Here is a 13,740-nt window from a genome sequence, read left to right on the forward strand (position 1 = left end):
GGTTACATATACAGTAAATATTCATATATATACACAGATAGATATGCACATGATTATATATATGGTTATATATATATGATTTGCCTGTGAGCCTCTCTCAGGTAACTGAAGGTAGAGATTTCTATCACTCCAACTGTATTTTAACCAAGAGTATACATCAGAATCACCCAGCCCCTATTCCCTAGGGGGCTGATTCAGCAGCTGTGGAATCAGCCCCGCAGCAGTGCTCTGAGAGAGCATCCCAGGTGGTGTACAACCACATGCCCGGTAGAGAGCAGCGGGTACAGCCTAGCGGGGAGACACTGAGTTCTGGTCTCGGATCCTGGCTCTAGCACTTAATATTTGTATAAACTTGAACAGGGCACTTAAACCTGTCTGTACCTTGTGTGTAAAGTGGGGATAATGGTGCTTGCCTGGGAGTGTTGTGAGGATTAAATAAGATAAAACAAGGGTAGCTCTGAGAACACACTAAGCCCATCATAAATTCTCAGGAAACACTGCTTTGTTGGTGTTGTTCATCCCTGCATTCCAGAGTAGGCACCAAGCCCGATACCAGCAGAGATTTAATGCTCAGTAAATAATAAATGCACAAGGAGCTGTCTGATATTAACAATGAGAAGCAAAGAGAGAAATTAGTAAGGAAAGGGAAGGGGGATAGAAAGATGACCAAGGAGATAGGAAATACATAAGCATGGTAAGGAGTCATCAGCAGCCCGCTCAAGAAACCCTGAAAATCCTTCTCCATTGTTACCACATTATTCATTCTGCCTAATAAAATGTTGGCAAGGCCTGAACTGAAATTTTCAGACTCACAGAATTAATAGTCTTGATGGCCTCCTGCATTTGTCCCAAATGAAGCAACCCAACATGACCAAACTTCTATTTCCAGAGGAAGTGATCATTCTGACCCCAGCTTGTGGTTTGCTTTAAATATGGTGACTCTAATCTGGGCTCAAGATCCTCAATAATTCTGACAGCATTAACTTTTGGACCTGTTTGGGTTTTTTTTTTTTTTTTAAGATTTTATTTATTCATTTGTCAGAGAGAGAGAGAGAGAGAGAGCACGCACAAGCAGGGGGAGCAGCAGGCAGTGGGAGAAGCAGGCTTCCTGCTGAGCAAGGAGCCTGATGCAGGACTCAGTCCCAGGACCCTGGGATCATGACCTGAGCCAAAGGCAGAGGCTTAACTGACTAAGCCACCGAGGTACCCCTGGACCTGTTTTCTAAAAATCCTACCATTCCCCCTTTGCTTTCTTGACTGTTCTTCCCCTGGCTGCCTGTTTGATTACATGAATCTTCCATTTGAAGTTGGGTCCCCTGTAATCCCAAGAACGCACCACCTTTATCCTATCTCCATCTTTTGATGCTTTTTCTTTCTGAAATGTTCTCTCTCGAGTGATTTATCCCCTTCTCTCTGAGATGACTCCATGGAAATAGCAATATTTTGAGGAATCAAGTAGTCCTGGGTTCAAATCCAGCCTCTACCACTTGTCTAGATTTATGACCCCCTCTTAGCTCAACTGCCCATATGTAAAATAATTTCTGCCTGTGTTGTGAGAATTAAAATGGAGTAAGGCGTGTAAAGTACCTAGCACAGTACCTGTCAACGCATGAGGGCCTTATATCAGTTTAGATTAGTTTCAACTCCTAAAACCAGAGATTAAAAATAACAATGGCTTAAATAAAATGTGGCTTTATTATTTGTTATGACCTAAAAGGAGTCTAGAGGGAAGCCATTCATGGCTAGTATGGATGACCATTAGAAGACATGTAGGTCAACAAGGATCTCGACTTTCTCTGGATGAGCCATCATCTTTGAGGCTTGCATCCTCAAAGTCACCCCATATTTACAAGGTGAATGCTGGAGCTTCAGGATCACAGCCACCTTCTACCCAGGAAAAGGAGGAAAGTGAAAGATCCAATGGGTGCCTATTTCTCAGTGCAGTCAGTTTCCTTTAAGGTTCCCAGGAGACCCAGCTGACAGCCAGCACTTACAGCACATTAGCCACCTTTGTCTCTGTCAAAAGCTGTGAAATGTAGTTCTTTACCTGGGTACAATGCTGCTCCCTGGAATACAGATGTCTGTGGTATCAGAATTATTCTGTGTCTCCCCATCAAGCTATAATAAGGGGCCCCCAGGGGCTGTGGCAGTGCTTCACAGTTCCTTCGTCATTTGACAAGTCAGGGCACTCAATGCATATATAATGCAGGAATCAGTAAAGCCGGTTAAATGTCTAAGTGGTTACCTGGCTCAAGTGGGAAGACCGAAGTTCCAGACCAACCCCACCACTTCATTGTTATGTGACCTTGGGCAAGTACATAACCTCTCTGCTTTGGATTCAGTTTCCTTATTTGTCAAACTCCAGCTCAGACAGAGATGCAAACTGCCTAACACAATGCCTATGTACACTAACCCCAACATGTGTTAAAGTTATTATCACCACCATCATCACCACCATCATCACTGTTATTATTAGATGCTATTGAATTATTAGATAAGATAAGGAGATACCAGATCTCTCTCACTTCTCTTCCTTCTGCCTGTTTAAATCTTTCCTTGCCTTCAGTGGTCACCCCAGGGACATCTGGATTTGCAGTCTATTATCCTGAAAGAGCCCAGGCTCAGTCGGCCTCATTTTATTCACTTCCAGCTATCCACTCAGGACTAGCCAAATCTCAAGAGTCCCTCTCCTTTGCCCCTAACCAGAGTCTAGTCACCCAGCTCCGCCTTCTGGGACAGGCTCTCTTCTCTGATCAGATCAGCTTCTAAATAAATATTAAATTATGTTGAGATGTGTTCCACTTTTTCTTTCAAATCTGAGTAAACCAGTTCCTTTGTTGGAATTCCCTAGCGCTGTTGAGGTCTCCCCACTGATGTCTTGCATCCTTGACAGTGGCAAAATTTTTCTCTAGACAGAAGTGAAGAAGTTCACATAGCAATAAGCTTTCCTATTCCCAGATCTTTGCAAAATACAGATTTCTCAGTCATCGTCCCCACCCTCCTGGGTACCTTAAAAAAATCTTGGCACCTACTCTTTTTTTTTTTTTTAAGATTTTATTTATTTATTTGACAGAGAGAGAGATCACAAATAGGCAGAGAGACAGACAGAAAGAGAGATGAGGAGAAGCAGGCTCCCTGCTGAGCAGAGAGCCCAATTCGGAACTCGATCCCAGGCCCCTGGGATCATGACCTGAGCCGAAGGCAGAGGCTTAACCCACTGAGCCACCCAGGCGCCCCTTGGCACCTACTCTTAAAGCTCAGTAGCTACTCAGCCAGTGATGTGCCAGAGAGGGGTTGAAAGTGTTCAAATATACAAATTATTTTGCCCTCCAAGGAGGCTGAGCAGGGCATTCAGAACCCCAGTGTCCAGGGCTACTGTATATGACTAATTTGTACAGTGCACGATTTTCACTGTTCACACTTTCTATGACCGGATGACACTCCTTATAATTGGGCAGTGCATGGTCTATGTAACTGCTCATGGAAGCCATGCCTGACTGCCTTAGTCATCTCTGACCTTAGTCCTGACCTTAGTCATCTCTGACCATAAGCAGCCTCATTTCTGTATCTTAGCGCACCTTACAAATATTACCCCTTTCAAGAAGTTTAGAAAACACTACTCAAAATAACTTCAAGGTTAGTTCTTCCTCCAGTGAACACCTGTTCCCTGGCCATGTCAGCCATATCCTCCATAGAAGCTAACATACCCAGGTGATAGCTCTCAAACCAAGCCCTTGTGTTTTCCTAGGTCCATGGAAGAAATCTCTTGTCCATTGACTATGACCGGAATATTCGGACAGAAAAGATCTATGATGATCACCGGAAGTTCACCCTGAGGATTATTTATGACCAGGTGGGCCGCCCGTTTCTCTGGCTCCCTAGCAGTGGGCTGGCAGCAGTCAATGTCTCATACTTCTTCAACGGGCGCCTGGCTGGCCTTCAGCGTGGGGCCATGAGTGAGAGGACAGACATCGACAAGCAAGGCCGAATTGTGTCCCGCATGTTTGCTGATGGAAAAGTGTGGAGCTACTCCTATCTTGACAAGGTAGGTGAACGTGCTGTCCTCACTGGGATGGGGCTTTCCCTTATTCACACCACTCTTTTTAAGCTGACCTGATATGCTCTGCCACAAGACATTTAACATCTTTCCTCTGACTCTACAAGGTCTCCCTTCATACTCCCATCCTCACTGGGAGGGAGGAAAGTTTCATAGCTCATCTCTATTACCATTAAAAGGAGGGGAAAAAAGTGTTAGACACTTGGTAATGGCAAAAAGAATGGATTGTCTGATTTTATTAAAAAAAAAAAAAGAAAGAAAGAAAATGTTGTTGAAGCAGACAGCAGACAGAATCATCCCACTGGCATCACAACTAATCATTATTTATGTATCGGAAATGCAATGATTCATTTCTGCCTTGCCTGAAATTAAGTCATCCAGGTAGGGAATTTTGCCTAAAACTCAAGCACAGGAAGCAACATCCTCCTACATGGCCTGTTGGCCGAAGTGGCCAATGGATTCTTTCTACATAATTCCCTGTGTCTGAAAGTGCCAAATTCAGGTCAGAAAGGGTCAGGTTAGAGCAGCAGTGAACAGAGGTCGCTTTGGGGCACAAGTCAAGACTTTTGAAGGCTGTCCTGGTCCTCTAAGTCATTAGACAGGTATTTGCTCAGCTTGGGCCTCTCCCCTATATGCACCACGACACAGGTTCCAGCTCCAGTTCTTCCTTTCTTGCCTCTCCATTACAACAGTCACTTGCAGACAGAGTAGTGACCTCCTCTGTAAGAGTGGGGCTGATGTCCCTTTGGTCATCCCTGAATCCTATTCTCATTATGCCATAAAATACTAGAATGGTTGACCAGGGAAGGCAAAAATCTCCCAATTGCCTCAGGTTTGAGACCATTTTTGGCCCCCAAAATTGATGATTCTGGATTCATCTTTTCAGTAGTTTCTAAGCGAAAGATACGCTTTCTCTTAAGATGTAATCAGGGGTGGCCAAAACATAGTATAGGTGTCCTGTACTGGGCCAGTGGCAGTCATTTCTAAACAATCTTGGGATTTCTTGTTATCAAGCCCGAGAGGCAAACTCAATGCCTCTTACCTCAGTCCTTCAAGCCCTCTCTACTTAACGTATGGTCCCAGCAACATCAGGACCAACCAGAAGCTTGTTACAAAAGGAGATTCTCAGGCCACCTCCCCCTTCATCCTTCATCCTCCCACCAAACTACTAAATCAGAATCTGCTTTTTAACAAGATCCCTGGGTGTTTCACATGCACATTAAAGTTCGGGAAGCACTGGTCCAAGTAGCCACCATAGTCCATCAGAATTAGCTTGCCCAGTGAAATCAATCTACTCATAATCTCTGGTCTAAACTTCCCTACCCTTCATGATTTTTGAATTGCCATTTTGGGAAAAGGAATAGATTCTGGCTTTTTGAGTGCTTGGTCTTAAAGAACTGACTCATGCATTTCTTCCCTTTTTCCTTCCTCCAGTCTATGGTCCTCCTGCTTCAGAGTCAGCGTCAGTACATATTTGAGTATGACTCCTCTGACCGTCTCCATGCCGTCACCATGCCCAGTGTTGCCCGACACAGCATGTCCACCCATACCTCCATTGGCTACATCCGCAACATTTATAATCCCCCTGAAAGCAATGCATCAGTCATTTTTGACTACAGTGATGATGGCCGCATCCTCAAGACATCCTTTTTGGGCACCGGGCGCCAGGTATTCTACAAGTATGGGAAACTCTCCAAGTTATCAGAGATTGTCTATGACAGTACTGCTGTCACTTTCGGATATGATGAGACCACCGGTGTTTTAAAAATGGTCAGTCTTCAAAGTGGGGGTTTTTCCTGCACAATCAGGTACCGGAAGATAGGCCCACTTGTGGACAAGCAGATCTACAGGTTCTCTGAGGAAGGCATGGTCAATGCCAGGTTTGACTACACCTATCATGACAACAGCTTCCGGATTGCAAGCATCAAGCCCGTCATAAGTGAGACTCCCCTTCCTGTGGACCTCTACCGCTATGATGAGATCTCTGGCAAGGTGGAACACTTCGGCAAGTTTGGAGTCATTTATTATGATATTAACCAGATCATCACCACCGCTGTAATGACACTCAGCAAACACTTTGACACCCACGGGCGGATCAAGGAAGTCCAATATGAGATGTTTCGGTCCCTCATGTACTGGATGACAGTGCAATATGACAGTATGGGAAGGGTGATTAAGAGGGAGCTAAAACTGGGGCCTTATGCTAATACCACTAAATACACCTATGACTATGACGGGGATGGGCAGCTCCAGAGTGTAGCGGTCAATGACCGCCCAACCTGGCGCTACAGCTATGACCTCAATGGGAACCTCCACTTGCTGAACCCAGGAAATAGTATACGCCTTATGCCCTTGCGCTATGATCTCCGGGATCGGATTACCAGACTTGGTGATGTACAGTACAAAATTGATGATGATGGCTATCTGTGCCAACGAGGGGCTGACATCTTTGAGTATAACTCCAAGGGCCTCCTAACAAGAGCCTACAACAAGGCCAGTGGGTGGAGTGTTCAGTACCGCTATGACGGTGTGGGGCGGCGGGCTTCCTACAAGACCAACCTGGGCCATCACCTGCAATATTTCTACTCTGACCTCCACAACCCCACCCGCATCACCCATGTCTATAATCATTCCAACTCAGAGATAACCTCACTCTACTATGACCTCCAGGGTCACCTCTTTGCCATGGAGAGCAGCAGTGGAGAGGAGTACTATGTTGCCTCAGATAACACAGGCACTCCTCTGGCTGTGTTCAGCATCAACGGTCTCATGATCAAACAACTGCAGTATACGGCCTATGGGGAGATTTATTATGACTCCAACCCTGACTTCCAGATGGTCATTGGCTTCCATGGCGGACTCTATGATCCCCTGACCAAGCTGGTCCATTTCACTCAGCGTGATTATGATGTGCTAGCAGGACGATGGACCTCTCCAGACTATACCATGTGGAAAAATGTGGGCAAGGAGCCAGCCCCCTTTAACCTGTATATGTTCAAGAGCAACAATCCTCTCAGCAATGAGCTGGATTTGAAGAACTACGTGACAGGTGAGGACACTACCATCTCAGTTGGTCAGCGACTCCCTGTGGGGTGGTTGTCCTGCCAGACTGTTGGGAACTTCAAAAGAAGGTCTTACTTCTAATGATAGGGCAATCCTGGAGACCTATAAACACTGGTCTGTCTAGAACAGGCTCTAGAACAGTCGGATAACAGCAGTACAGAGCAGTCTTCAGATCTGCTTGAAGATGTCCTAGCCATTTTCAAGCCCATTTAGTTGAAATAACTTTTATAAGAGCCCTCCCTACCCCAAGAGAGGAAAGCAGCCTCATGAAGGGGGAAATAATGGGACTCTGGTGTCAGATTCTCTCTCCTACTTAGAAGCCAAAAGACTTTGGGCTAGGCTTCTAATCTCTCTGAGCTGTAGCTTCCTTTTCTGTGGAAAGGTACTAATAAAACCAACCCACAGAGTGATTGTGAGAAGTAAATGAACTTACGTAGGTAAAGCTTAGTGCCTAGCACTTAGACAGTAGGTGCTTACAAGAGTATCTGCTCATGCTATTACCATTATAATTACAAATGAAGCATTGAGTTAGTATAGGTATGACATGACTAAGACCCAGTTCCCTACCTCACAAGCAGGCTGGCAAGATACAAAGAGCCAATGATAACACAGAGCTGAATTAGGTTTGTCTGTTCAGTTGTTTATTCAGTAAACATTTATAGAGTGACATTAGGCTAGATTCTGGGGATAGAAATGATGAATAAGACAAACACCCTTCTCTCAAAGGGGGCTGTGTATGTGTGTGTGCCTGTGCATGTGTGTGTGTGGATGACTTTAAGTTTGGAATTTGTGACATAGTACAGAAGTGTCCCGTGTCAAACTGGGCCTAAAGATTGAAGGGAATCTTGGTTGGCAGAAATGAGCTCAAGACTAAAGAAAGACTATGAGTTAAAAGGACATGGGAAGCTTGGAGAAGGGTATGGATTGAGGGGCCAAGGAGGGCAAATAATCTCCTGCCTCATGATAAATGAGAAATTGGTAAAATAAGGGTCCCTATCTCTTATACCATCCATATATCCATCCATTCACCTATTTGACAAATATTTTCATAATATCTAACATATACTGAGTATGAGAGATGCAGTGGACAGCAAGATAAAGAAAGTCCTTATCCTCAGGGAAATTAGGAAATCAGGATGGATGGATGGATGGATGGATGGAGAGACCAACTTTTGGCAAGGAAGCCAGAGTCACCCTGTCTGTCCATGCATTGTTGAGGAGCAACAGTAGGGACCCCAACTCCAAGCCCCCCCCCCCAGGGTCCAAGAACCTAACAGCTCTTGGTCATGAGCCAAGGAGACATCAAACTCAAAGGGACCCTACGCTCAGGTGACTAGAACTCACTTGTACACCCTCAAGAAAGGAAGAAGCAGCTAGCCAAGCACAGGGCTGCCCTCAATGTCCCAGGATACAGAAGGATGACCTTAAAGATCAACTTGTAGCCAAGCATACCTCATCCTTACATTCCAGAGCCTTTGAAGATGAACCCAGCATCCCCCTACAACCATAGCAACTGGAACGTTTTAAGCCCAGGAGCTATGACCAAGCTAGTTCCCTCCTGTTCTCCCCACCATACCTCATCAAGAGGCCCTGCCCATGGTACTCTGCCATGGTCTCTCATTCCCATGGTTTAGCATGACTTTTATCTCCCAGTTGACTGCACTTTCAAATTAAAGGACCTCTCAGGAAAACATACACACACATAGGTACATACATAGTTTCAGGTAACAATACGTGCTATGTAGATAAAATGGGATTGGGGTTAGACAGATCATGATGGGAAGCATCTCCCATATTTAGGGTGCTCACAGAGGACTTTCTGAGGAGGTGGCTTTTGAGCAGAGACCTTTATGAAGTGGAGAAGGGAGAGGAAGAGTGTTCTAGATGTAGGAAGCAGTGTGAATGGGAAGGCAGACCATGCCTATCTTAGCCTTGGGAGAAGAATTCCCTCCTTCTCCAGAATGTGCTTCCCAAAACACAGCTTGGCATTAGATAACTTAGGGATGAGTCAGCCAGAGTCAAATAAAAAGAAAGCCCTTGGAATGGACACTAGATCTGCCAAGGTCCAAACAAAATCATTCACAGAGCAGTCAAACTCACAAATCCCCTCAACGACTTCCCTAGTTCTCCTGCAAAGGAAAAAAAAGAAATTATCAGAATTTTCTGAATAGCAATATGACTCTCCTCATTCAGAGCTTCACAGAGACTCAATAAGTGGGAATCAAATCAAGTTGAACTAAGCCCAACAAAATTGAATCCAGAAACTATGCGAAAGCATCTAAAATAAAAGGTAGTGTTAGAGAAGCACGTGCACAGAGCTGATGCGAGCAGTCAAAGCTGGGGAAAAGAGGGGCCAGGCAGAGCAGAGTGTCAGACCAGGCACAAGCCCACACCTGCTGCCCATTCAAGATGAGCTGCCCCCTGGAGAGAGGATCCTAGCAGAGAACACCAAATCATTCTCTACTGTTTGAATGTTGGCTAATCTGTAAACCCCATCTAAATTAGTCTTAATTTGCCACTTAGGAGACGAGCAGAGTGGTTGAACTTGCCGCTCACAATTTAAGCAGAAGAAGTAATTAAGATGTAGTCGGGAGGAACGCAGAGAACAGAACCTTCTCTCGCTGGTGCTCAAAAAAAAATCATTGATGTTTTGGAAACAGAGCTTTCTGAATGCAGGAGGCAGCTGCTGAGGCTGGAGGATGTTCTGCTTCCTCCTGAAACTGTAAGCACAAAGGAAAACAGCATAGAGTCCCCCTGAGCTCAGAGGCCCCCCGGGGTTCGAGCAGAGCTGTAGCCACCAGGACAGGGTAAAGAAGGGCCAGAAGGGTTTCCTTTCCCACTCACAGCCTCCACAGCAGCACCTTGCCCAACCGGTATTTTTTTTTTAATAAACATATAATGTATTATTAGCCCCAGGGGTACAGGTCTGTGAATCGCCAAGTTTATACACTTGACAGCACTCACCATAGCACATACCCTCCCCAATATCCATAACCCCACCACCCTCTCCCTACCCCCCTCTCCCTGGCAACCCTCAGTTTGTTTTGTAACAGTAAGAGTCTTTTATGGTTTGTCTCCCTCCCAATCCCATCTTGTTTCATTTATACTTTTCCTACCGCCCCCCAAACTTCCCACATTGCATCTCCACTTCCTCATATCAGGGAGATCATATGATAGTTGTCTTTCTCTGATTGACTTATTTTGCTAAGCATAATACCCTCTAGTTCCATACCCGTCATCGCAAATGGCAAGATTTCATTTCTTTTGATGGCTGCATAGTATTCCGTTGTGTATATACACCACATCTTCTTTATCCATTGATCTGTTGATGGACATCTGGTTCTTTCCATAGTTTGGCTATTGTGGACATTGCTGCTAGAAACATTCCCAACCAGTGTTTTTTAAGGTGATATATTGACAATTGATACATCTGTGATAACCAGATATTAGAGGAAAGGATGTAGAAAAACAGACTGGGAGACAGACTCCCTCCTCTGACAACTTCCAGGACCTCAGTCTTTTCCAGTTCTGGCATGGCAGGAAACTCCTCAGTCCCCGACAAATGGGAGACCCATTCCACCCCCAAGCCTGGTCTGTAATTCAAGCCCATTCATCCTGATGTTAGAACCTGAGTCCATCTCAAGACCCAAGTGTTGGCATTGCTAATCACTTGTGTGTCACTTGGATGATATCTCAAACTTTCTGAGGCTTCATTTCTTCCCCGCCAAAATGGTGGTAATCATAATGTTCACGCCATGGGGCTGTAAAAAGTAAATGCAGCCTGCTGTGTAAGGTGCCTAGCGCAGTGCTAAGGCTAATGAATGGTAGGGACGCATTTGTTACTTATAAGCAGCCATGGACTTGGACATGAGGAGTTCATAGATGAAGAGTGGAGATACCACCTCTGTGTTGTTTTCTAAGGAAACAATACATCTGGAGAACCCCCCCCCCCAGACCCATCCTGAAATTGATCCAAATTCTGGCCCAAGTGGCACTTCTTTGGCAAACCTGACACCCCAGACAAACGTGAGTTAAGCAATCGTCCTAGAAATCATCTGCAATGACTTGTATTTTCTCCCCACCCCTGCTCCCTGGCAGGTCTTTGGGGTTTACAAACTCCAGGCCCATGTGAGCATAGTGGGATTTTCTGGAGTTGAATTTCCCTGAGTAAGGAGGAAGTCACAACCTCCTTCTCACATTAACCCCGGTCTTAGATCTACACTTAACACCTAAGATACTTTTCTGACAGCATTTCTGGAGACGGAGGGTATGCTTGGTGGCCACAACGTCATCACATGCCCTGAAGAACATGAGAGTCGAATAGTAATGAGCCATTAGGAGGGGCCCCCTCATCAGCTCCTGCCCCAAAGGCTCCCTCTCTACAGACTGTGTAGGGAGCCTGTCACTAGATAACACTAATTACCTCAAAAAGGAAGAAGGGTATTTGTGTGGTGCCAGAAGTGTTCTCTGCAGAGTGGAAGAGATGAGCTACTTGAATAAACATTTCAGGATAGGTTTAGACTCAGAAACTAAGCCATGTTAGAAACTTTAAGGAAAAGAAAAGAAGGTAGAAGACATGTGCTATTGGCCTTCATGGAAGCAGCCATTAAAACGTCCAGTCTCAAAGCAGTGGGTTCTCAGCATCACCTCCCAATTACTAGGGAGGGATCCCAGCAATGAAAAGATCAGGATGGGGATAGTCTTGGGAGGCAAGACCTCTCTTGCCTTTCTTGGGATTCCGCATATATCCTACATATCCCTGATGAAAGGTGGGATGATTAGAGATAGTCTACAGATAAGGTATTAGATCACATGGAAACACAAATGGGGAAAGTTTGCCTCTTTAGTGCTCTTTTGATTCTTCCAACTCAGTCCAGGAGAAAGTCACCACCTAATGCTGGTATGTGCTTCACACCCCATTAACACTTCCAATCTCCCCTTTTAACAAAGAGAGTAGGTCTGAGACTCCTCAGTACCAGGTAACAAAAATCATGCTCTAATTTAATCGCATTGCTATGTTTTCTTTGTTTTAATTTTACAGTTGTTTTCTGTTTGCATCAAGGGAGTCTGCTCTCCCATTTATGGTAGTAATATGAAGTTTCTTTTTTTTTTAATGGACTTAAGTGAAACAGGCAAATTTATCTTTTTTAATCATTAAGTCAATACTACTACAGGAGACACCTGGAGATGGCAAATCAATCGAGATGAGTGACCGTGAATGTCCACAGTTGGGAGATCCATCCTGTACAGCAGCCAGCAGCCACCATGCACAGAACAGGTGCTCTGTAAATATGTGACCATTGCTGGATTAGAGCCATGCTACTGCCTGCTAGATGCAGACACAAGGCAGTTGCAAACTTGTATTCTTAAATGACCCTTCCATGGTAACTACACATATTAGTCATAGTCCAAATTATTCAAGGAACCGGTCTGTGGCCAACAGCGATGGATGGAATGTGGATCCCAGATTCCCTCCCATCAGAAGGTTCTTTTATGCCTCCATGTTTAGAAGCAAAGTCAACATTAAACTCCTCCTAACAGTCCCAGTGCAGGAGGTGGTTATACCTTGCTTAACCCCTTCAGAAGCCTTCTCTCGGGCACCATTAGTTCCTCTTGTTACACTACTCAGAAAGGCTTTCGCCACATATATTCGGTGTTCTTTCATTCACTCGTTCCATGTATACTATCCAGCACCTATTTTGTGCCAAGCATTATCAGAGGATCTGGGAGAACAGCAGCGGATAAAACAAAAATTTTAACTCCCTTTCCTAATGAAACTCACATTCTCAGTGAGGGAGGCAGACAGTAAACAATAAACACAAATGATACAGCATGTTAGAATGGGATTGCTTTGGGGGCAGGGGCTGGAGGATGAACAAAATAAGGAGACTTGGGATTGCTGGAGGTGGAGAGGGGGAGCGGATTTTAAATGTGGTGGTTGGGTTTGCCTTATCCAAGAGGCCTTATCTGAACAAGACTTGAAAGAGGAGAGAGAGCCAAAAAATACTTTTAGGGAAGTAGACTCTGGGCAGAGGTGCTTGTCAGTGCAAAGGCCTAAGATGAGTGTGTGCCTGGCATGTTCAAGAAATAGCATCAAAGCTGGAGCTGTGGGAGCAAGGGAGAGGGCAAGAGAACATGAGGTCAGACAGTAACAGGCGAGTGTCCTTATGGACCAGTCGGAAGACTCTGGCTTCTTCACTGAGAAAGATGGGGGTTCCCCAGGTGTTCTGGGGAATGGCATGGTCTTCTCCAGGTTTAAAAACTCATTCTGGCCCGATAAGGTATGTGGGCAGAAAGGTGGAAGCAGGGAGCCAGTTAGAAGTCAAGGTGAGGGACGATGGGCCAGGATCAAGATGGCAAAGTGATGACAAGTGGACACAAATTTGGGATCAATCTTAAAAGTAGTAGTAAAGGATTGAACCATATGACCCAGCAATTTCACAGCTAGGTATGTATATAAGCAAGAGAACTGAAAACAGGTTTTCAAACAAAATCTGTACACAAATATTCATAGAAGCATTATTCATAATAGTAAATAAATACATACATACATGCATACAACCCAGATACCCATTAACTGATGAATGGATAAACAAAATGTGGTATAACCAAACAATGGA

General features: G+C 44.9%; 1 protein-coding gene across 6 annotated transcripts in view; it reads left to right on the forward strand.

Moving 5' to 3' along the window:
• Positions 1–13,740, forward strand: part of TENM2 (teneurin transmembrane protein 2) — a 662,844-nt gene that overhangs the window by 641,972 nt on the left and 7,132 nt on the right. For all 6 annotated transcript variants that reach the window (XM_059174241.1, XM_059174242.1, XM_059174243.1 and 3 more), the window contains 2 exons: positions 3,749–4,045; positions 5,492–7,106. In XM_059174241.1, the coding sequence (XP_059030224.1) occupies positions 3,749–4,045; positions 5,492–7,106 (1,912 nt within the window). The remainder of the gene's footprint in view (positions 1–3,748; positions 4,046–5,491; positions 7,107–13,740) is intronic.

The sequence above is a fragment of the Mustela lutreola genome, chromosome 5 (assembly GCF_030435805.1).
Source record: "Mustela lutreola isolate mMusLut2 chromosome 5, mMusLut2.pri, whole genome shotgun sequence".
Lineage (NCBI taxonomy): Eukaryota > Metazoa > Chordata > Mammalia > Carnivora > Mustelidae > Mustela > Mustela lutreola.